This window comes from Amblyraja radiata, chromosome 2 (genome assembly GCF_010909765.2).
Source record: "Amblyraja radiata isolate CabotCenter1 chromosome 2, sAmbRad1.1.pri, whole genome shotgun sequence".
In the NCBI taxonomy this organism is placed as follows: Eukaryota; Metazoa; Chordata; class Chondrichthyes; order Rajiformes; family Rajidae; genus Amblyraja; species Amblyraja radiata.
The window spans coordinates 132,736,617-132,759,710 of record NC_045957.1 but is presented as its reverse complement, the minus strand read 5'-3'; the positions used below and the strand labels follow the sequence as shown (position 1 = coordinate 132,759,710).

At 41.1% G+C, this 23,094-nt stretch overlaps 1 protein-coding gene across 1 annotated transcript in view; it reads right to left on the bottom strand.

Annotated features, from left to right (window-relative positions):
* gad2 (glutamate decarboxylase 2) overlaps positions 1 to 23,094 on the bottom strand; it is a 111,764-nt gene that overhangs the window by 46,317 nt on the left and 42,353 nt on the right. Inside the window, exons 4-5 of the mRNA XM_033015942.1 lie at positions 13,084 to 13,317; positions 2,632 to 2,722 (exon numbers count right to left, since the gene is read on the bottom strand). Coding sequence (XP_032871833.1) covers positions 2,632 to 2,722; positions 13,084 to 13,317 — 325 coding nt within the window. The remainder of the gene's footprint in view (positions 1 to 2,631; positions 2,723 to 13,083; positions 13,318 to 23,094) is intronic.

Sequence of the window (23,094 nt, the reverse complement as noted above, 5' to 3'; positions counted from 1 at the left end):
GGTACTGAGGTCATGTTGTACTCAGAGTAACCAACGTTGATACAGGAGGTTTGTAACAATTATGCAGTACACCAATTAATTACTTCTGCTTGTCTTGACAAGCAATTACTTTCAGGGTGTCTGACATAAATCAGAGACATTTAATTCAAAAAATATATTTTCTCCAAAAGTAACAATGAGCCAAGATGGATGACGATGACACTGATGCTGAATTATTTTATTGGTGTATTTAAATATTAAAGCAATCACAGATGATTGATTGACTCTGAGACACCGCAGACCAGAGACTGATACTTTGACACTCCATAGTATAATCCTGTGATGGTCATTAAACATGGAGAACTGCTTGTTTCAGCCTTCACTGGCTAGACATTTGTGCCAGAAATCTCTATGGGCTGTGAAAATGAAGGGCACCATTCAATAAATTGTGTGAACTAAATACCCCTGCTCGTAGCCAGAGCATATATTTTCTTTGAATGTAAGTAGATGTGTGGCAGGTTAATCTGCTTCTGTAAGCTGTCCCTTGGTTAAGTAGTAAAAAGCACAGGTTGATGAGAATAAGCTGCGGAGCTGAAGGGGAATAGTTGAGGGGATGCTCAGCTGGCAAACGGCACAGTTGCTCTTCATCCATATCATAATAGAAGGGTCTGAAGAAGGGTTTCGGCCCAAAACGTTGCCTATCTCCTTCGCTCCATAGATGCTGCTGCACCCGCTGAGTTTCTCCCGCATTTTTGTGTACCTTCGATTTTCCAGCATCTGCAGTTCCTTCTTAAACACTGTACTATCCATGTACTTGTCTAATTATTTCATAAATGATGGGATAGTCCCAGCCTCAACTAGCTCCTCTGGCAGCTTGTTTCATACATTCACCACCCTTTGCCTGAAAATGTTACCCCTCGGATTCCTATTAAATCTTTTCCCCTTCACCTTGAACCTATGTCCTCTGGTCCTCGATTCCCCTACTCTGGGCAAAAGACTGTGCATTTACCCGATCTATTCCTCTCATGATTTTGTATACCTCTATAAGATCTCCCCTCATCCTCCTGTGCTTCATGGAATAGAGATCCAGCCTATACCGTTCCCATGCATCCTTCTTGTTTTTGATTAATGTCTCAATTTCCCTCGTTAGCCAAGCTTCCTTACGTTTGCCTGCTTTGCCTTTCAATAACCGGGACGTACACATCCTGAGCTTTCTTCTGTACACTTTTAAAAACATCCCTCTTGGCCGATGATCCTTTCTCCTCAAATAACCTGCTCCAGTCAACTTGAGCAAGACCTTCTCTCATACCCTCAAAGTTGGTCTCACCCCAGTTGATCATTTTAACACGTGGACCTCTCCGTCCCAATCCATAACTATCTTAAACCTAATCAAACTGTGGTCATTGGTCCCAAAAGGCTCCTCCACACACACTTCATTAACTTGCTCTTTCCAATTTCCCAATACTAGATCCAGCGTTGCCCTCTCTCATGTCCTTTCATTTCCAAGCCATAATCTCCTTCAATAACTTGCCTATCACTGATGTTGGGCTCACTGGTCTGTAGTTCCAGGCTTTTACTTGTGGCCTTTCTTGAATGGAGACTCAACATTAGTCATCCTTCAGTCTTCCAGCATCTAACCCAAAGTTATTGACGATACAAACATTTCTGCCAGGTGCTCTGCAATTTCTTCCCTAGCTTCTCATAACATCCTTCACAGTAAATACGGATGATATATGTACATTTTACATCACATCAATTTCCAGCTCCCCACATCGACAACCTCATTGATCTTTGCGGGATTATCAAAGACAAGAGGGCAGAGGTTTAAGGAAACAGGTGGGAGGTTTAGAGGGGATCTGAGGAGGACTAATCCCATACACAGTGTGGTTGGAGCCTGCGATGCACAGCCTGAAGAGGTAGTCGAGGCATACATACTAATGACATTTAAAGAGCATCTAAACATGTACTTGAATCACCAAGACATAGAAGACTATGGAACTCATTGCAGGTAAATGATGTAGGGAGGTACAATGAGTAGCATGGAAACATAGAAACATAGAAAATAGGTGCAGGAGTAGGCCATTCGGCCCCGAGCCTGCACCCCCATTCAATATGATCATGGCTGATCATCCAACTCAGTATCCTGTACCTGCCTTCTCTCCATACCCCCTGATCCCTTTAGCCACAAGGGTCACATCTAACTCCATCTTAAATATAGCCAATGAACTGGCCTCAACTACTTTCTGTGGCAGAGAATTCCACAGATTCACCACTCTCTGTGGGAAAAATGTCTTTCTCATCTCGGTCCTAAAAGATTTCCCTTTATCCTTAAACTGTGACCCCTTGTTCTGGACTTCTCCAACATCTGGAACAATCTTCCTGCATCTAGCCTGTCCAACACATTAAGAATTTTGTAAGTTTCTATAAGATCCCCCCTCAATCTTCTAAATTCTAGCGAGTACAAGCCGAGTCTATCCATGGACATGGTCAATGCCCTCATTTCCGTGATGTATGACTTTAAGAAAATATGAATCTATAACGAAAAGAATTGCTGATGCACAGATTGACGAGGCTTGAAAATTATTTGTGAAGTGTAGTACAAAAGAAAGGCATTTTACGCACTCCAGAATGCAACAACAAAGTCATGCTTACATGTTAGTGTTAGCTGTGGAGGTGAGCCAATCAGCAGCGAGGCCGACCATATCTAATCCTGTTGAGAGCTGGTTGAAATACCTCGGATGACCTATGAGCAAACAACAACTGCACGTTAATTTGGATTTCTGGATGTATTTCTAAAATGTGCTGAATTAAAATAAAACTGTTACAGACAGCTGTGTTAAAAGCCCTGTCCCACGGTACGAGTTCATTCCAAGAGCTCTCCCAAGTTTAAAAAAAATTGTGGTAAGCACGGAGAATGAACGTAGCGGGTACATCGGAGCTCGGGGACGTCTCTTAGCGCTAACGGCAGGTACTCGGGAAGTTCAAGTGAGTTTATTGTCATGTGTCCCTGTATAGGACAATGAAATTCTTGCTTTGCTTAAGCACACAGAAAATAGTAGGCATTTACTACAAAACAGATAAATGTGTCCATATACCATGATATAAATATATACACACATGAATAAATAAACTGATAGTGCAAATAACAGAAAGTGGTTGGTAATAATCAGAGTTTTGTCCGAGCCAGGTTTAATAGCCTGATGGCTGAGGGGAAGTAACTATTCCTGAACCTGGTTGTTGCAGTCTTCAGGCTCCTGTACCTTCTACCTGAAAGTAGCAGGGAGATGAGTGTGTGGCCAGGATGGTGTGGGTCTTTGATGATACTGCCAGCCTTTTTGAGGCAGCGACTGGCTAACGGAAAGGTAAGCACGGGAAGATGCGTGAAGATTTGTCAACATGATGAAAAATGTCCATGAGAGCCCCGAGTACCGACGAATGGCCATTACCGTAAATCTCCGAGTTCAAATCAGGGCAAACTCTTGGAATGAACTCGTACCGTGGGACAGGGGTTTAACATTATCAAACCATTTAAAAATCCATTCTATAATGTCTTAGCTTTTTAATTTGCACCGTTTATATTGAACTGCAAAGTCCATGGCACTTCATTAACAAGCAATGTTGCCCCTGTGTATTGTTATTTGAAGGTCATGATTCATGATTGCTTTATTTATGTTGTGCAATGCTGGAAAGTCCATGTGGTTTAAGGGTTAATGCTGACCCACAATAGCCTTTGGAGACGTTTGTGTCATCAGGCTGTCATTTCAGAGTAATGCTGGAACATACTTCAAATTACTCACGTTTAGCATTTTTTAAATTTATCAGCTTCAAATAAATGTAATAAAATGTATACATGATTATTTTTATTAAATAGATGTCCAGAGACGATTCTGACATAAATGCATGTGTCTCGTTTGAATTATGTTCAAATCAAATATTGTATTCAAGAATGCCAACAAGTAACGTGGTGCTTGGATTCCTGATAACATTGAGTCTTTCATCAGCATGGTGTGGAAATTCTTCAAGCATATCTCACATACATTTGTTCTCATGTAATATCAACTAACAGGTTATTTATGATTATTAGACTGGGAGCTTTATATGAAAGTTGGAGTTGGGCCAATGTGCATGTTATAAACTCACTGTGTACCAACCCGATAAGATTGTTCAATTCTATTTGAAAAAAAGCAAAGAAAAGGAAAATATCATAGATAAAAAATACTGTTTTCATTTTGCAATGAAATGAAGAGCTCTGTGCAGAGGGCAGCTGAATGCTTCATCAATAGAAGTATATAGAAACATAGACATAGAAAATAGGTGCAGGAGTAGGCCATTCGGCCCTTCGAGCCTGCACCGCCATTCGATATGATCATGGTTGATCATCCAACTCAGTATCCCATCCCTGCCTTCTCTCCATTAAAATTTATTACAGATTGTCGGCTTTGAAGGCCTCCCGACTACACGCAGACCACAGATCACCTGTTTATATTAGTTCTGTATTATCGTGCTTTCTCATCCACTCCCTACACACTATGTGTCAATTTTACAGAGGTCAGTTAACCTGCAATATTTTGATATGTAGGAGGAGTAGCCAGAGAAAACTCCCGTGTTCACGAGGAGAACTCCACACAGACAGCACCCGGGGTCAGGATCGAACCCGCGTCTCCGGCACTGCGAGACAGCAGCTCTACCAGCTGCGCCACAGTGTCACCCTGTAATAAAATTATGAAAAGCATATATACGGTGAGAATTATTTGCCAGGGTGGAAATCTCAAAGGGTAGCCGGAAGAGCTTTAAGGCGAGAGGGGCAAGATTTAAAGCGGTTGTGAGGGGCAAGTATTTTTGCACAGAGAGGTGGGTGCCAGGGGTGCTGTTGGAATACTAACAAATCAATCTCAAGTATATAGAACAAATGGATAGAAACATATTGGAGTGCATTAGTTCCGTAAACAAAGTCCAAAGTCCACAATGGGGTAGAGGTGAATCGGACAGTACCCTAAGTTATGGAAGACCGATTCAAAAGCCTAATTACAGAGGGGAAGAAGCTGTTCCTGAGTCTGGTGGTGTGTGCTTTCAAACCTCTGTACATTCTGCCAAATAGGTGCAGAGAGAAGAAGGAATGACCGGGGTGGGACATCTTATATTATGTTGGCTGCCTTTGGCCTGAGGCAACATGAAGTCTAGATATAGTAAATGGTGGGGAGTTTGGTCTGTGTGATGGACTGGGCTACATCTACATCTCCCTATAATTTACTGTAGTCTGCGAATACCTTGCTAGCTGGTCTGCACAGATCCTGAGGACCAGAGCCAGGGAGGGACTCCATCTGGACCTGTTGCTTTCTGCGGGTTCACACTCAGGAAGGCCGAACTTACGTCTGCCACAGTAACAGTAGGTACAGGTGTACCAGAGATTGGTGGGGTGTGTGGCATTTCTCTACAGGCCTTCTGTTCAAATCCAGCATAAAATGCATTGAGTTAATTGGTGAGGGACCCATTGTTGCCAACAATACTGCCTGCCTTCACTTTGCAGCCTGTTTTGGTGTGTAAGTATTGCCACAATCTACAGGTATCTGTGCCATTGTCTTGTGACTCCAGCTTGGTCCAAAATTCCCTCTTGTTAATTGCCTGGCATCGGTCATAGACAGTTTTCTTGTACTGCTTGGGGTCATTGACTTGAATATTGCAGACCTGAATTTCACGTGGTTGGTTTCATTATTTTCCCCATAGAAAGTTTAGGGCCTGGAAAGGATAAATTGAAGACAAGTTCTTAATTGGATTTGTTTCATTGTCGTAGGTCTAGCAAGGATTAGACCCATCTATTCCGCCTTTAGAACCACACAATTTAACGGCAATTACTGCGGACTACACTTCACTACTATCCTCATTCTTCTCTTCTTTCTCTTTTCTCTTTTTCTATTACAGCTTAAAGTTTAAAAAAAAGAGAAGTTGTACACGAAATGTATTATGTTGCATATTATGATTAAGATGTATGTACAATGTTTATAATAAAAAACTAAATAAATGAAAAGAAAAAAAAAGAAGAAGAAAAAGCACCACAGAATATATGTTGAGAAAGAATATACTCTTGTTTGATGCTGATATTAAGTAGAATAACTGTCTTTGGACTTTCTGGACTTTGCAGACCAGAGTCCAGGGTGCCATAGGAGATATCTGTGGAAGAGAAATGTTGCCATCTTTTCCAAGAACACGTAGCACTTATTTCAAATTTCAGATTTCTTTATTTATGGTTTGCTCTTTTTATGCACAATGAATAATTCTATGATCGGTGTGGCACCACCAGTGGAACAATCTTCAGTCAGAGGATCATGCAAAATATGACCAATAATGTTTTAAACATAGGTGTGACAATGGATTAGAAAGTTGAAATAAATTCTCAATAGACAATAGACAATAGACAATAGGTGCAGGAGTAGGCCATTCAGCCCTTCGAGCCAGCACTGACATTCAATGTGATCATGGCTGATCACTGCCTTCTCCCCATATCCCCTGACTCCGCTATTTTTAAGAGCCCTATCTAGCTCTCTCTTGAAAGTATCCAGAGAACCGGCCACTGTGGCAGAGAATTCCACAGACTCACAACTCTCTGTGAGAAAAAGTGTTTCCTCGTCTCCGTTCTAAATGGCTTCCAACTTATTCTTAAACTGTGGCCCTGGTTCTGGACTCCCCCAACATCGGGAACATGTTTCCTGCCTCTAGCGTGTCCAAACCCTTAATAATCTTATATGTTTCAATGTGATCTCCTCTCATCCTTCTAAACTCCAGAGTGTACAAGCATATGACAGTCCCGCCATCCCAGGAATTAACCTTGTAAACCTAAGCTGCACTCCCTCAATAGCAAGAATGTCCTTCCTCAAACTGGGGGACCAAAACTGCATACAATACTCCAGGTGTGGTCGCACTAGGTCCCTGTACAACTGCAGAAGGACCTCTTTGCTCCTATACTCGACTCCTCTTGTTATGAAGGCCAACATGCCATTCGCTTTCTTTACTGCCTGCTGTACCTGCATGCTTACTTTTATAGACTGATGACCAAGGACCCCCAGATCCCGTTGTACTTCCCCTTTTCCCAACTTGTCGCCATATAGATAGTAATCTGCCTTCCTGTTTTTGATACCAAAGTGGATAACCTCACATTTATCCACATTAAACTTCATCTGCCATGCATCTGCCCACTACCCCAATCTGTCCAAGTCACCCTGCATTCTCATAGCATCCTCCTCACAGTTCACACTGCCACCCAGCTTTGTGTCATCTGCAAATTTGCCAATGTTACTTTGAATCCCTTCACCCAAATCACTGATGTATATTGTAAATAGCTGCGGTCCCTGCACCGAGCCTTGCGGTACCCCACTAGTCACTGCCTGCCATTCTGAAAGGGACCCGTTAATCCCTACTCTTTGTTTCCTGTCTGCTAACCACTTCTCTATCCATGTCAGCACTCTACAACTTATTGGAATATAATGTAAGAAAATATCATATAATTCAGCATTTGAGAATTGTGAAGAAGCCCATTGTATTGTAGAGCTATTGCAAGTAAGTTGATGCTTATAATTTATCAGCATTTGGTAACCTTGGAGATGAAATTAATTAACATTCATCGTGTACATTTAGACTTTTAGTTCCTTTTAATGTGAATGCGTGATAAGTAATTGCTATGGTAAAACGTCTTAGAAAGCTGAACTTAGACCATCCAATGTATAAAAGCACAGCAGTATAATTGCTGTGTTATTGTTCTGAGTATAGTAAAAGAGGAATAGATTGTACTCAGATTCTAGTTTTAAAAAATCTATTCACTGTCTGTTGTGCCAACTGAGAAACTGTTAAGTTAGCCCGACCTAGAAGTTTAAGGAAGGATTATCAGGAGAGAATGTAAACAGTTATTGGAAACATGGTTCTGCCAGATTTATGGATGTAAACCCAAGCCCCTGTGCTACAGTATTTCTTCAATTCTACTATTAAAAAACTTATGCAACACTTAATCTGAAATCAATATCCACGTACTAAAGTTTATTTCCCAGTTTATTACTCTCTTTACTAATCAAATGATTTTGTCTCATTGATGAATGCAGAACTAAGGGTTCAAGTGAGAGGACTTTTCTAAAGCAGAGGAATAAACAAGAAAAACACAAATGCATTCATTGCGGGGCAGGCCATTCCTCAACGCCATGCCATCAATCCTCACATGAATCCACTTATCACTCGACAGGCTTTGTTCCACCCCTACCTCCCAGCTTTCTTCCCCGGCTACAATCAGTCTGAAAAAGGGTCCTGACACGAAACGCTGCCTATCCATATTCTCCTTAGATACTGACACAAGGAACTGTCGATGCAGGTTTACAAAAAAAGACAAATCATGCTGGAGTAACTCAGCAGTTCTAGCAGCATCTTTGGAGAACATGGTCAGGGAACATTTCGGGTCTGGACCTTTCTTCAGACTATCAACCTGCCTATGCCCTTCATTATTCTGTATATCTCTATCATCTCATCTCAGACTCCCAAATCGCAGGAAAAGATACCCAGTCTTCCCAGTTTCTCCTAACTCAGGTGACATCTTGGTGAATCTCCCCCGCTCCGTCTCCAGTGATCCATGTCCTTCCAATAGTTCGACGCCAGGAACTAGCAAAGTTATTATGACCCTTGAGGTAAAAGATGGAGGTGCAGGCAAATCCCGAGAAAACAAATGCCTTTACCTCCCTCCTCGACTCCATCCAAAGACCCAAACAGTCTTTCCAGGTGAGGCAGAGGTTCACTTGCACCTCCTTCAACCTCATCTACTGCATCCACTGTTTCAGGTGTCAACTTCTCTACATTGGCGAGACCAAGCGCAGGCTCGGAGATCGTTCACTGAACATCTCCGCTCAGTCCGTCATAACCAACCTGATCTCTCGGTGGCTCAGCACTTCAACTACCTGCTCCCATTCCCATTCCCAATCCAAACTTTCTGTCCTGGGCCTCCTCCATTGTCAGAGTGAGGCCCAGCGCAAAGTGGAGGAACAGCACCTCATATTTCATTTGGGTAGTTTACACCCAAGGGGTATGAACATTGACTTCTCTAATTTCAGGTAGCCCTTGCTTTCTCCCTCCTTCCCCTCCCCAGTTCTCCTACAAGTCGTACTGTCTCCGCCCACTTTCTATCTTATTCCCGCCCCCGCTCCCCCAACATCAGTCTGAAGAAGGGTCTCGACCCGAAACATCACCCTTTCCTTCTCTTCATAGATGCTGCCTCACCCGCTGAGTTTCTCCAGCATTTTGTGTCTACCAAAGCTTTGATGACGATATCCGATCAACCCATCCCTTCCTGGCCCTTCGGAAATCTAAAGTCAGAAGAAGGATTCCAACCCAAAATGTCACCTATCCATGTTTTCCAGAGATATACTGCCTGACCCACTGAGTTACTCCAGCAGTTTGTGTCTTTATTGCAAATGTAATGCTTTTTCCCCAATCCATTATAGGCTGTGGGCCGAGGAGCTTTATTCCAGTGTTTTGTGACCCAAGTCACAGAACTACATGAAATGTTTACATATTGCATAAAAAAATTATATAAATCACCCCTGAAACTCGTCATGAACAAGACTTGCACATTTTTTTTATTAAATTAGAGAAAAAACGGGTATTTTTCGGGTATTTTTAGCCCAATCAAAGCACGTTTAACATTGAGTTGTCTGCCAGTTGGCCAATCACGCGCTTTGTTTCAGGCTAGCACCCAACATGGCTGAGAGTGCCTCTACTGATGCCTGTTTTACTGGAGATTCCAATGAAGGGTCTTTGTCGTGGAAACTTGCAGCAGGGTAATTGAATTTAGTGAGAAAAGCATTAAGAAGCCTGAAAAATGTGCAGCTAAGTGGATAGAAGTGGAAGAAAGTCTTGAAAGCAAAGTCCCTGCTGAGTACAAAGTTGTGAAACTTTGTGAAACAACTCAGACTGAAAGGTAAGATCTAAAGTCTGAATTTATGAAAATTAATCTGTATGGACTTTAATTAATTTAATTGCACCCTTTATAATGTGAAAACATGAGATTTGGAGGCTGTACATTCCTTCATTCATTCATTCACTCACTCACTCACTCACTCACTCACTCATTCACTCACTCACTCACTCACTCACTCACTCACTCACTCACTCACTCACTCACTCACTCACTCATTTATTCACTCATTCATTCACTCACTCATTCATTCATTCACTCATTCACTTATTCATTTATTCATGAAGTTGAGGGCCTAAACTATATGTATCAATAACAAGGTAAATTAAACATTTTCACTAATGCCAGCGTGTTGTAGAATAATAAGTCTTAACCATCTAATCTCGGAGCAGCCTGCGATAATTTACCGGGAAAAGGTGCTCCGATCGCGGGGCCTATGTATTTAACATAGTGAAACCGCGGTCTCAATTAAAAAGTGGCCGATTCGCGATCCCCGGGGGGGGGGGGGGGGGGGGGGTGTACATAGTGCCATCCGTAGCGGCCGTTTCCAGGAAAACGGAGGAATATATCTATCTGGAATATATATAGGTATAATAATATATTATATTATATTATATAATATATTATATTATATTATTATATATATAATATATTATATTATTATATTATTATACCTATATTACTATCTGGAATATATAGGTACAATGATATATAGTTTAAATGGACTGCAACACGGAAATAGGCTGCCCATCGTGTAATATGGGCATTGGCCACATTGCCGAAACTTTCCTGATCTCATTTTCTAATTAGTTTAATTAATTAATGTGCAACTTTCGGCAATGACGAGTTATGACTTCTCAATTATATTTCATCTAAATCTGTGGAAAATTTCATGTAGTTTGGTGACTTGGGTCACGAAAACTGATTTCTAGACACATTTGTGATGCTCGGCCCACAGCCTATTATAACAATGGAATGAAGGAGCGACTTCTATACACCTATCTTTTATTAATGAGGCACAAGGGGAAAAAGCATTGATGCAGAAAAGCTATCTTTTTGAAAGGAAATGTAGAAACTAGAACCACAATCTTACAATCTGGAAAACAATGGCCAGATCACCACATTTGCACTTGTAACTGACCAGCTGCAGAGCATAATAGGCAGAGGTATGTGTAGCTTGATTAGAAATAGGTAGTTCGACATCCACTTTGTTAAGAAATAAAATGGAATAATATCTTTACCCTATCCGATGAAAAGAATGAACAAAAGGCAACATCATTTAAAAATGGTCATAGCTATAATCTCATTGTGTATCCTTTCCCACGAGGAATTTCAGTTGGCTAGCTTCCATCCTGAGAATAATTGGTAGTCAATATTCAGTGATTAGTTAAAAGGAGTCATGCATCTTTGAAACAGAAATCTGGTTGTTTCTAAAGAGGAAAATAAATTACCTAGTGGGCAATCGTCTGAAAGGATGTCCTACTTTCTCTTTCTCCATTCTGTCTGCTGTTTCCCTCCTCTGTAAAACTTTGACCATTTCCATAGCCCAGTCAATGAATACCCAAATACCCTGCATCCTGGGGGCATGAATATTGAATTCTCCCAATTTTGTTAGTCCTTGCTGTCTCCTCCCCTTCCTCAGCCCTCCTGCTGTCTCCTCCCATCCCCCAGCCTTCTGGCTCCTCCTCCATTTTCCTTTCTTCTCCCCGCTCCCCCCCCACCCCACATCAGTCTGAAAAAGGGTTTCGGTCCGAAACGTTGCCTATTTCCTTCGCTCCATAGATGCTGCTGCACCCGCTGAGTTTCTCCAGCTTTTTTGTGTACCTTCGATTTTCCAGCATCTGCAGTTCCTTCTTAAATACCCAAATTGTGTCCACTACTGAGATTCAACAGATTAGAGTAGCATACGGTATCTTCTAAATTGCCTTGCCTTGCTGGCAGAGTGAATACTCTTGATAAATAATCTGTCACTGGAGTAGATAATATAATTTTCACACTACTGTGAATTCAGATCATGAGTTCAGACAATGAGTGATTCCCCAATCTAAACCCCTGTGTGATGATCTGGAACATTCCTTAACTGGATTGCCAGTCAAACTGTTCTTATCTGCTGTTGCATGCTTCCTCCAACTCAAAAGTAGCTGTTTGTGGTCAGTTTTATTTATTTTTTATTAATATTTTTATTAGAAGCACACATATTATAAACATTTCATGTATATCAGTCGTACATTATTAATATTATCAATTGTGGATTGATTCTGCTTCTAGTTTTTTTTTTAAAGATAGGAAGTAAGAGAGAAAGAGGAAAAAACCCCACAAATGTCAAGATAAAAAAAAGAATGGAATGATTTACTAATAATACATAATTGGAGATAGGTTCGTGGATTATAAAGTATAACTTTTCATCTAATCCTGAGTTCAAGCTTCAGTCAGGTTCCCGTGCTGAACCGATCTACCCCTTCAAATAGTCAATGAATGGAGACCATATTCTAACAAAAAGTTCTTGTTTGTCCATTAAGACAAGTCTGATTCTTTCCAGGTGTAGGGTCTCCGACATTTCCACAATCCACATTTTAATTGTGGGGGTTATAGGGCCTTTCCAAAATTTTAGTATTAAAAACCCCACAAATGTCAAGATAAAAAAAAGAATGGAATGATTTACTAATAATACATCATTGGAGATAGGTTCGTGGATTATAAAGTATAACTTTTCATCTAATCCTGAGTTCAAGCTTCAGTCAGGTTCCCGTGCTGAACCGATCTACCCCTTCAAATAGTCAATGAATGGAGACCATATTCTAACAAAAAGTTCTTGTTTGTCCATTAAGACAAGTCTGATTCTTTCCAGGTGTAGGGTCTCCGACATTTCCACAATCCACATTTTAATTGGGGGTTATAGGGCCTTTCCAAAATTTTAGTATTAATTTTTTCCCAGTTATTATACTGTAGTCAAGAAAGTTTCTTTGGCTTGTTGTGAGTGTTAAACTTTGTTTTGTGGTCAGTTTTAAAGTAAAGTATCGTGAAATATTTGTGATGATTATTTCAAGCGTTTTATCAGCTGATTAAATTGTACACACAATCTCTAGGTTAAAAATCTACTTTATACTTTACATTGTACTCTGGCTCACGACACCCAAAGGAGAGTTCATGAATCTTCCTACCTGTCTTTACAGCATATTTTAGTGTTGTCCTGCAGGTCAACAAAATGTCTTCTAAAGTATTCGGCTTTTCATCCAGCATCCAGTTAAATCCCTCCAGGAGATCTTCGGGATAGTGGAAATCTATTACTTTTGTAGATCTGTCAAATGTTTTCAAAATGTACTCAAGTAGAATGTCCAAAACTTGTTCCAAGAAAGTGAAAGTGACTGCTTCCCCATTGCATGCTGGCAGAAGGTCTGTAGAGATAGAAGCGGGAGGGAAAAAAGCAATTAGTTGGTTTTCGTTTCATTCAATTTTCAATGTCACTTGAACAAGATGCGTGCAGGTCAGCTCCTCACGCTAGGAACGTAGATTCCAGTCACCTCGAGAACCAATATCAATGTCTGCCCATTATCTGCCAGCAGGGATGATAGCCACATGGGGTGAAGTTAATTATGTCGATCGGTTTCCTCAACTGGGAAGGAATGCTTCTGGCTGGGATTTGACAATGATTTATGAATGAGCCACAGCTCTCATATTTCACCTCACAATTATCCCATCAAGAATCAAATGTCCATTTAGCTGAAGAACCATATTAGCCAATCATTTATTCAACATCAACAGAATAAAACTTCTGCTTCCAACATACCCATTTATCCAGTATTATACATTATCTCAATGTAAAGATAAATCATTTAGTAAAATGGCTTTTGGTGATATTACAGGTAAGTGCATAGTAATTGACTACTGTAAATCACCCATTTTTAAAATTTGTTTTAACTTCCCAGTAAGGATAGTGTGAGCATATATTATTTTACTAAGGTTATCATAAGCTAATAGCCAGAAGTGTAATGGTTACAGTTAAGTTGTTCACACACTAAGCAGGTAAAGAACCTCAAGTGGGGAACATCCTTTTGTAATTTTGATTGTGATTTTTATTTTCATTTGAAATTAAATTAAGTTCAGTTGTTTGGATGGGGTGCTGGGAAGCTCTAAAATGTGAATTAAGTTAAACAGGTTCAATCTTTATCCATGCTTTCCTACGATTAATGCCAGTGTGTTGTGTTGCGATTAAGACCAGGTGGTGCATTGTTAAAGAATTCTTACAATTAGTCAATCAACCTTTATTGTCATCTTCCAAGGCACAGTTGTACAGTGCAAATTGAGAAGACGTTTCCCAGGGAATACCGGAGCATCGCACATAAAACTTAAACATTTCACACATAATAAAAACAATAAAAACAATCCAGTCCCTGATAAAACAGTACGAATAGTTAAAAAGTGCAGGTAAAAACAGCAACATTAAAATACAGTAAAAACAGTCATAAAATGTCCAGGGCAGCTGATTTAAGTGGCCAGTGCCAGAGTTATTAAATTGTCAGTGCAAAGCAGCAGAATCAGGTGGAGTGACTGTTTAGTGTGAACATGTATTGAAAGTATAGATTAAAAATGATCATTACTGATTGCAGTTGTGCATTGTGCATTCAGAAACAATCTTCTATCTAGTACTTTAACTGAGAATAAACTCTTTAAAGTCTCATTATCTGATACACACAATTACCCAGAAAATATATAATCCTACTATTTTTGATATGATACATATTTTCACTTTTAATCGTTCAATAAAACATCAAATGCAGTAAAATAATTAAAATGTTATTCAGTTGCTAAGTTCAGAGAGATTCCTTGGTGTACTACATGTATCCCATTGGTAAACCAATAAGTCACTGCATTACCAGTGGGATATATGTAATGTCTGGGGGTGTTTCCAGTTTGCTTCTGGCTATTACAAATGATGAATTTTAACAAGCTCAAGTCCGTTACAGAGTCTGACAAGATACTTCTGAGTCTGACAAGATACTTTATTGATGGGACATGATGGTGTTATTTAACAGGTTTTGCAGCATTCATGGATGGAGGTTAATGTTCAAGGTCTACGATCTCTCATTAGATGAGAAGTGCGGGTGATGGTAATTTGAAATATCTAGATCTGTGGTGTTACCCTGGACTTTTTCGTTTACTTTCAAATTTTCAGCATCTGCAGCTTTTTATTTTGGCTCTTCAAGATCTTTCATTGGTTGATTCATTAAACCAATCTCTAAACCATTAAACCATTCGTTAACCCCTCTCTACATATTAGAAGGTTGAAGATTGAGCCATACCCTAGGTTCAGTCTTTGAGCATAAATTGATAATCTTGATGGTACACAAAAATGCTGGAGAAACCCAGTGGGTGCAGCAGCATCTATGGAGCGAAGGAGATAGGCAACGTTTCGGGCCGAAACCCTTCTTTAGACTCCATGTCTGACTGGCCCGGCTCAGATTTGAAGAAGGGTTTCGGCCCGAAACGTTGCCTATCTCCTTTGCTCCATAGGTGCTGCTGCACCCGCTGAGTTTCTCCAGCATTTTTTTGTGTACCTTCGATTTTCCAGCATCTGCAGTTCCTTCTTAAACACATTGATAATCTTGATGTCTTTCAAATTAAAACCCAGAACAAAGTTCTAGGTTTTAATTTGAAAGACATCAGGAAAGACATCAGCAGTAACCCTGCATCTGCAGTTCCATGTGTCTAGTCTGTTAACTAGGACAACATTTTAGTTAACAGACAAGACACATAGAACTGCAGATGCTGGGTTACAAATAAAGGCATAAAGTGCTGGGGTACCTCAGCAGGTCAGGCAGCATCTCTGGACAATGTGGATAAGGATCTGAAGAAGGTTGACCTGATACTTTGACTTTCCATGTTCTCTAGCAAAATGTCTGCCACTTATCTGACTTGGGATTCTAGTTGCCAGCTAAATATTTCTAATTCTGGATCCTAGCGACCACCTTGTACTGCTTGTTCATAGCAGGTCCAAGAAATTTCCAACTAGCATTTGAGAAAACTTGCAGAAAATAAATGAATTCTGAGCAAGTTAGCCATGCAGCAAATGATGATATTTAATAACAGCACTGTAACTTAACCGCAGGATTTATATTTTACTCCTGACTTCTTTTTTAATGTTCTCTGTGGTGAAAGAAACGTTGAAATCTCCAACCATTGTTATCATATTGCAACGTTTTTAAGAATGATTCATCAGGGAAGTGCGGTAATGTTCTTATTTCCTTACAAGCCAATACTTCATCATGACCAGGTCAGCTTTTATGGAGTACATATTTGTCCCTTAATCTTCACGACAAATTTTACATATTTCAGAAATATAATGGAGTCAGACTGTCATCGAGTCATACGCTGCAAGAACAGCCCCTTCAGCCCAACTCGTCCACGCCAACCAAGATGCCCCATCTAAGTTAGTCCCATTTGCCTACATTTTGCCTATATCCCTCTAAACCTTTCTTATCCATGTACCTGTGTAAGTGTCTTTTAAACATTGTTGTAGTAGACACAACAGATGGTGGGTGTATGGAACAAGCTGCCAGAGGAGGTCTTTGAGCTGGGCCTATCCCAACATTTTAGAAACAGTTAGACAGGTACATGGACAGGACAAGTTTGGAGGGATATGGACCAAGCGCAGGTGGGACTAGTGTAGCTGGAACATGTTGGCCGGTGTGGGCAAGTTGGGCCGAAGGGCCTGTTTCCACACTGTATCACTCTATGACTCTATGACTACCTGCGTTGTTGTAGTACCTGCATTGTTGTACTACCCCGTCTAGCAGCTCGTTCCACATGCCCACCACACTCTTATTGAAAAGGTTGACCCTCAGGTTAGTATTAAATATTTCCCCTCTAACTGTAAATGTAAGTTCTCTTTGTTTTTTTTACTTCCCTTACCCTGCATAAAAGATTACCCCATTTATTTAGATTCATGATTTTATACCCCTGTATAAGATCACCCCTCAGCCCCCTAAGCTCCAAAGAATAAAGTCCTAGCCTGTCCTACGTCTCCCTATAGCTCAGCCACTAAAGTCCTGGGAAAATCATCATAAATCTTCTCTGGATGCTTTACTGCTTAATGACATCCTTCCTATAGCAGGCTGACCAAAACTGAACACAGTGTGGCCTCACCAACATCTTGTATAACTGTAACATAACGTTCCAACTTTTATACTCATTACCCTTTACCATCTAAATGGCATCAAGTTGGGAAAAGGGGAAGTACAACGAGATCTGGGGGTCCTTGTACATCAGTCTATGAAAGTAAGCATGCAGGTACAGCAGGCATTGAAGAAAACGAGTGACATGTTGGCCTTTATACCAAGAGGAATCGAATATAGGAGCAAAGAGGTCCTTCTGCAGTTATACAGAGCCCTAGTGAGGCCACACCTGGAGTATTGTGTGCAGTTTTGGTCCCCTAATTTGAGGAAGGACATTCTTGCTATTGAGGGAGTGCAGCGTAGGTTTACAAGATTAATTCCCGAGATGGCGGGACTGTCATATGCTGAGAGAATGGAGCAGCTAGGCTTGTACACTCTGGAGTTTAGAAGGATGAGAGGGAATCTCATTGAAACATATATGATTGTTAAGGGCTTGGACAGGCTAGAGGCAGGAAACATGTTCCCGATGTTGGGGGAGTCCAGAACCAGGGGCCACAGTTTAAGAATAAGGAGTAAGCCATTTAGAACGGAGATGAGGAAACACCTTTTCTCACAGAGAGTGGTGAGTCTGTGGAATTCTCTGCCTCAGAGGGTGGTGGAGGCAGGTTCTCTGGATGCTTTCAAGAGAGAGCTAGATAGGGCTCAGGGGATATGGGGAGAAGGCAGGAACGGGATACTGATTGGGGATGATCAGCCATAATAATAATAATACATTTTATTTATGGGCGCCTTTCAAGAGTCTCAAGGACACCTTACAAAAATTGAGCATGTATAGGAAAAACATGTAAGGGGAATGAAATAAATAGTAGAGACATGACTAGTACACAAAGTAAAGACAGAATTCAATACAAAACACAGCATGAGGCAATTAATGCACAGATGAAAAGGGACGGGGACGTGGGGCTAAGGATAGGCAGAGGTGAAGAGATGGGTCTTGAGGCGGGACTGGAAGATGGGGAGGGACACGGAATTACGGATCAGTTGGGGGAGGGAGTTCCAGAGCCTGGGAGCTGCCCTGGAGAAGGCTCTGTCCCCAAAACTGCGGAGGTTGGACTTGTGGATGGAGAGGAGACCGGCTGATGTGGATCTGAGGGACCGTGAGGGTTGGTAGGGGGAGAGGAGGTCAATGAGATATGTGGGGGCCAGATGGTGAAGGGCTTTGTAGGTGAGGACCAGGATTTTGTAGGTGATCCGGTGGGAGATGGGAAGCCAGTGAAGTTTTTTGAGGACTGGAGTGATGTGATGCCAGGATTTGGTGTGGGTGATGAGTCGGGCGGCTGCGTTCTGGACCAGTTGGAGTCGGTTGATGTAGGTGGAGCTGATGCCAAGGAGAAGTGAGTTGCAATAGTCCAGTCGGGAGGAGATGAAGGCATGGATGAGTCTTTCAGCAGCAGGCGGAGTGAGAGAGGGTCTGAGTTTGGCGATGTTGCGGAGATGAAAGAAGGAGGTTTTAATGACATGGCGGATGTGAGGCTCAAGGGAGAGGGTGGAATCAAAGATTACGCCAAGGTTGCGGGCCTGGGGAGATGGGGAGACAGTGGTGCCGTCGATGGTGAGAGTGGGGTTATTGATTTTGCTGAGTGTGGCTTTGGAGCCTATGAGGAGGAATTCTGTCTTATCGCTGTTGAGTTTGAGGAAATTATGTTGCATCCAGGTTTTTATAGCTGACAAACAGGAGTTGATATGGGAGAGGGGGGGGTTGTGGGGGGATTTGGTGCCAAGGTAAATCTGGGTGTCATCAGCGTAACAGTGGAAGTCCAGATTGAAGTGGCGGAGTATCTGACCAAGGGGGAGGATGTAGATGATGAAGAGGAGGGGGCCGAGTACGGAGCCTTGGGGAACGCCTTGAGTGACTGCGGCTGTAGCAGAGGTGTGGTTGTGGAGAGAGATGAAGTGGGATCTGTTGGAAAGGTAGGAACGGAGCCAGCTGAGTGCAGAGCCTTCAATGCCGAGGTCCTTGAGTCTGGTGAGCATGATCGCATTGAATGGCGGTGCTGGCTCGAAGGGCCGAATGGCCTACTCCTGCACCTATTATCTATTGTTTAGTGTCTGCTGAAGAAGAATATACCAATATCCTTCTTGACCCCCTATCTACTTGTGACACCACGTTCAGTGAATTATATATCTGCACACCTAAATCCTTCTGTTCTACAACATTCCCCAGGGCCCTACCATTCACTGTGAAGGTCTTGCCCAAAATGCAGCACCTCACACATATCTAAATTAAACTGCATTCGCCATTCCTCAGCCTACTTGCCCAGCTGATCAAGATATTAAACAGTAGTTCATATAAAATTCATTTACGTAATATCAATGTTCCTATGGCTCCACAGACACAGAACTCAGCAGAAAATGTGCATGAAAAACGTTTTCTGACTGGTTCCAGATGGCATATTTGAACGTGGATGAAGCAATATTAGTCAATGTTCTTTCCATTAAAGTATGAAGAGGAATCCTTAGAAAAATAGATGCTTAAGCACTTTGTCATATTGCTTAATGTACATTTTAGTAAAAAACAATGACTGGTTTACACTCAGCACTGTTTTTTTGTGAAGATACCCACTGGTACTCTAAAAATTTAAACATCATTTTCTGGCAATGTGACACCCGTGTTCATCAATCACAGACATCCTTCTTTTCTATTTGTGGAAAACGCACTGTTTACACTGTATCAAATGACCTTTCAGATAGAACTGCCTTCATCAGAATCGCCTCAACTAATAACTTCATGCTCAGAGTTTTGTTTAAAGCAAACTCCTGGAGATGCGTACAATGAAGGCTGCCACTTGCATTCTAATATAGAATAATTCGAAGCCGATAGAGTTCCACAGCTAATTTGTTTAACCCTGCTTTTTACCATGCCTCCTGCAAGGATTTCTTTCCATTTCCCATTTTCCATAAGTCTGTCATAGAAACATAGAAACATAGAAAATAGGTGCAGGAGTAGGCCATTCGGCCCTTCGAGCCTCCACCGCCATTCAATTTGATCATGGCTGATCGTCCAACTCAGTATCCTCTACCTCCCTTCTCTCCATATCCCCTGATCCCTTTAGCCACAAGGGCCACATCTAACTCCCTCTTAAATATAGCCAATGAACTGGCCTCAACTACCTTCTGTGGCAGAGAATTCCACAGATTCACCACTCTCTGTGTGAAAAATGTTTTTCTCATCTCGGTCCTAAAGACTTCCCCCTTATCCTTAAACTGTGGCCGCTTGTTCTGGACGTCCCCAACATCGGGAACAATCTTCCTGCATCTAGCCTTAAGAATTTTGTAAGTTTCTATAAATTGTCATATCAGTTCCAATTACAAAACCTACCACACTAGTTCCTTCAAGATGCCTTTCCTTTATCTTAACTGTGGCTTCCTCGTGAGCACAGTGGGTAGAGTTATTAAATCACAAATTCTCTGTTTCTCACGTCTGTTGTTATCCCCACTCTTCCCAGCCAAAGCAAGGATAGAATTCCTTTATCTACACCTTCCACTCCACCAGCCTTTACATGATTTTAGTTTAGTTTAATTTAGAGCTACAGTGCGGAAACAAGCTCTTCAGCCCATCGAGTCCGCACCGACCAGTTATCCCCACACAATAACACTATTCTACACACAAGGGACAATTAACATTTATACCAAGCCAATTAACCTGCAAACCTGTTTTCAAACATCTTTGGAATGTGGGAGAAAACCGTAGATCGCAGAAAAATCCCACACAGGTCCTGGGGAGAACGTACAAACTCTGTACAGACAACGTCCATAGTCAGGATCGAACCCGGGTCTCTGGTGCTGTAAGGCAGCAACTATACCGCTGCACCACCATGCCGCCCATGTTTGATGTTGTGGTCAAGCAGTGAAAATTTTCTCCAAATAAATATGAGAATATGGGAAAGGGTTAAAAAATCACCTTCAGTCCTAGTCACAAAATTTACTCTGTCCATTCCCACCATCGTTCCCTTCCTCCCTCTTTGTTGCTTGTATGCTCATTTTTCCAGTCCTAATGAGAGTTCATTGACCTACATTCTTAACTCTGTCTTTCTCTCTCCACAGAAGATACTTGACCAGCTGAGTATTTTTCTTTCGATTTTCGGCTTCTGCAGATTTTTACTTTACAACTTATGAACATGGCATGTCATCCTTCAGTTGAGATATTAAACCAGGTCCCCTTATGTCTGTAATATTATCAGTTATGCATTCTGGCAAAGAAACTGTTTCAGATTTCATAGAAGTGGATTTCTTCCCGATAATATCATCAGTTTTAGTTACAGTTAGAGTTTAAATACTAATTTAAGTGCTACTTGGTAAAGTAAATTTGTGCAGGGATATTGGAAAGAATCCAATTGAGCCAATATTTTAACATGCATTGTCGAGACACAAGGAGCTGCAGATGCTGAGGTCTGTAACCAATAAAGTAGAACAACTTAGCTGGCCAGACAGAATCTGTGGAATGAAACGGACTTCGATATTTCATGCTGAGACCATTCATCTAGATCGAACCTAGATAATTGTGTCGATCTAAAATGTCAACAGTCCATTTCTCTCCACAGTTTCTCCCTGACCCATTGCGTTCCTACAGCTGCTCTGCAGAAAAGTTACGACACTCCAACCACCTTTATATTTTTTGCCTCTAAATTGCTAAAACTGATTTCCTCATCGACTTGCAGCCATTAACTTCATTCTGCCTCAGGAAAGCAACCAACATAATCAAATACCTTTCTCACCCTGGTCATTCCATGTTCTCCCTACTTCTATTGATTAGAAGGTACAGAAGCTTGAAAGTGTTCATCACCAGACTCAGTAATAACTTCTTCTGCTCTGTTATCAGGCTTGTGAATGTTCAACCCATACGTTAGGACACAGTCCGATGCTCCACTACCTTATGGCAGACATTGGACTTGGTCTCTGGAACTATTGAGCTACAATGCTGAGAACTATATTCTGCACTCTGTATCTTTTCCGTTGTTCCACCTATTGCACTTGAGTTTTACGTGCTTTTATTTGTTTGCATTATTATCTGATCTAATTGGATAGCATACAAAACAAACCTCGGTACATGTGACAATAATAAATGAACCAAAATTTAAGTCTATCATCCATAAAACAGCTTCAGTTTCTATTTGTATGCTGACAATGCCCGGATGTAATTTATCTTTACCTCTCAACACATTCAATATCTTCATTTGGTCATACAATTCATTTGACATTGTATTTGATCAGTGAAATGTTTCACCATTTCAACAGGAGAAAGAGTAAAGTTTTCACCTTCAGTCCCCCTCAAAAAATCCTTTCCCTAGTCAGCGACACTGCCCAACTCCCTTGCAATTATCTGAAATTGACCAGATTGGTCACAAGTGTTGTGGTATATTTGTCCTCAAGTTACGTTTTGGACAATGTATAGATATTATCACTAAACCCACATATTTTCACCTCTGTACCATCACTCAAATCTGTCCATATTTCAGCTTATCTACACAAAAAAACATCATCCATCTTGATGTTATCTCCAATTCAAACTATTCCAAAGCATTCCTAGCTGGTTTCTCTACTTTTATTGCTTAAAAATAAATGAGGGGATCTGAGACTTGGCATCCCGCACCCTATTTATGTTCACCCATTAAACTTGCTATTATTAACCATCACTTTGAAATTCTCAATCTCTATTTCTGCAGTTCCTCAAGGCCTATAACCTTCCAAAATGTCTGAACGTTGCTCTAATTTTGATCAGCCATGAATTTAATAACTCCGTCACTTCTCGCTTGATGCCTAGCCCCTAGGCTTCTGGGCTGCCTTCTATTTCCTTCTGTGAATCACACTGTAGGTCCACTTCTTTGACTAGGTTTTGGTCATCTGCACTAATTTCTTGTGTAAATTGGCTTTTGATATATTGCCAAGAAGAGCCTTAAGACATTTTACTCTGCCAAATGCACAGATAAATGGAACCAATAAATCAACCAATAAGAAAGCCATCAATGATTTTTCCTCATTAAAAGTGCTATATAAATATGA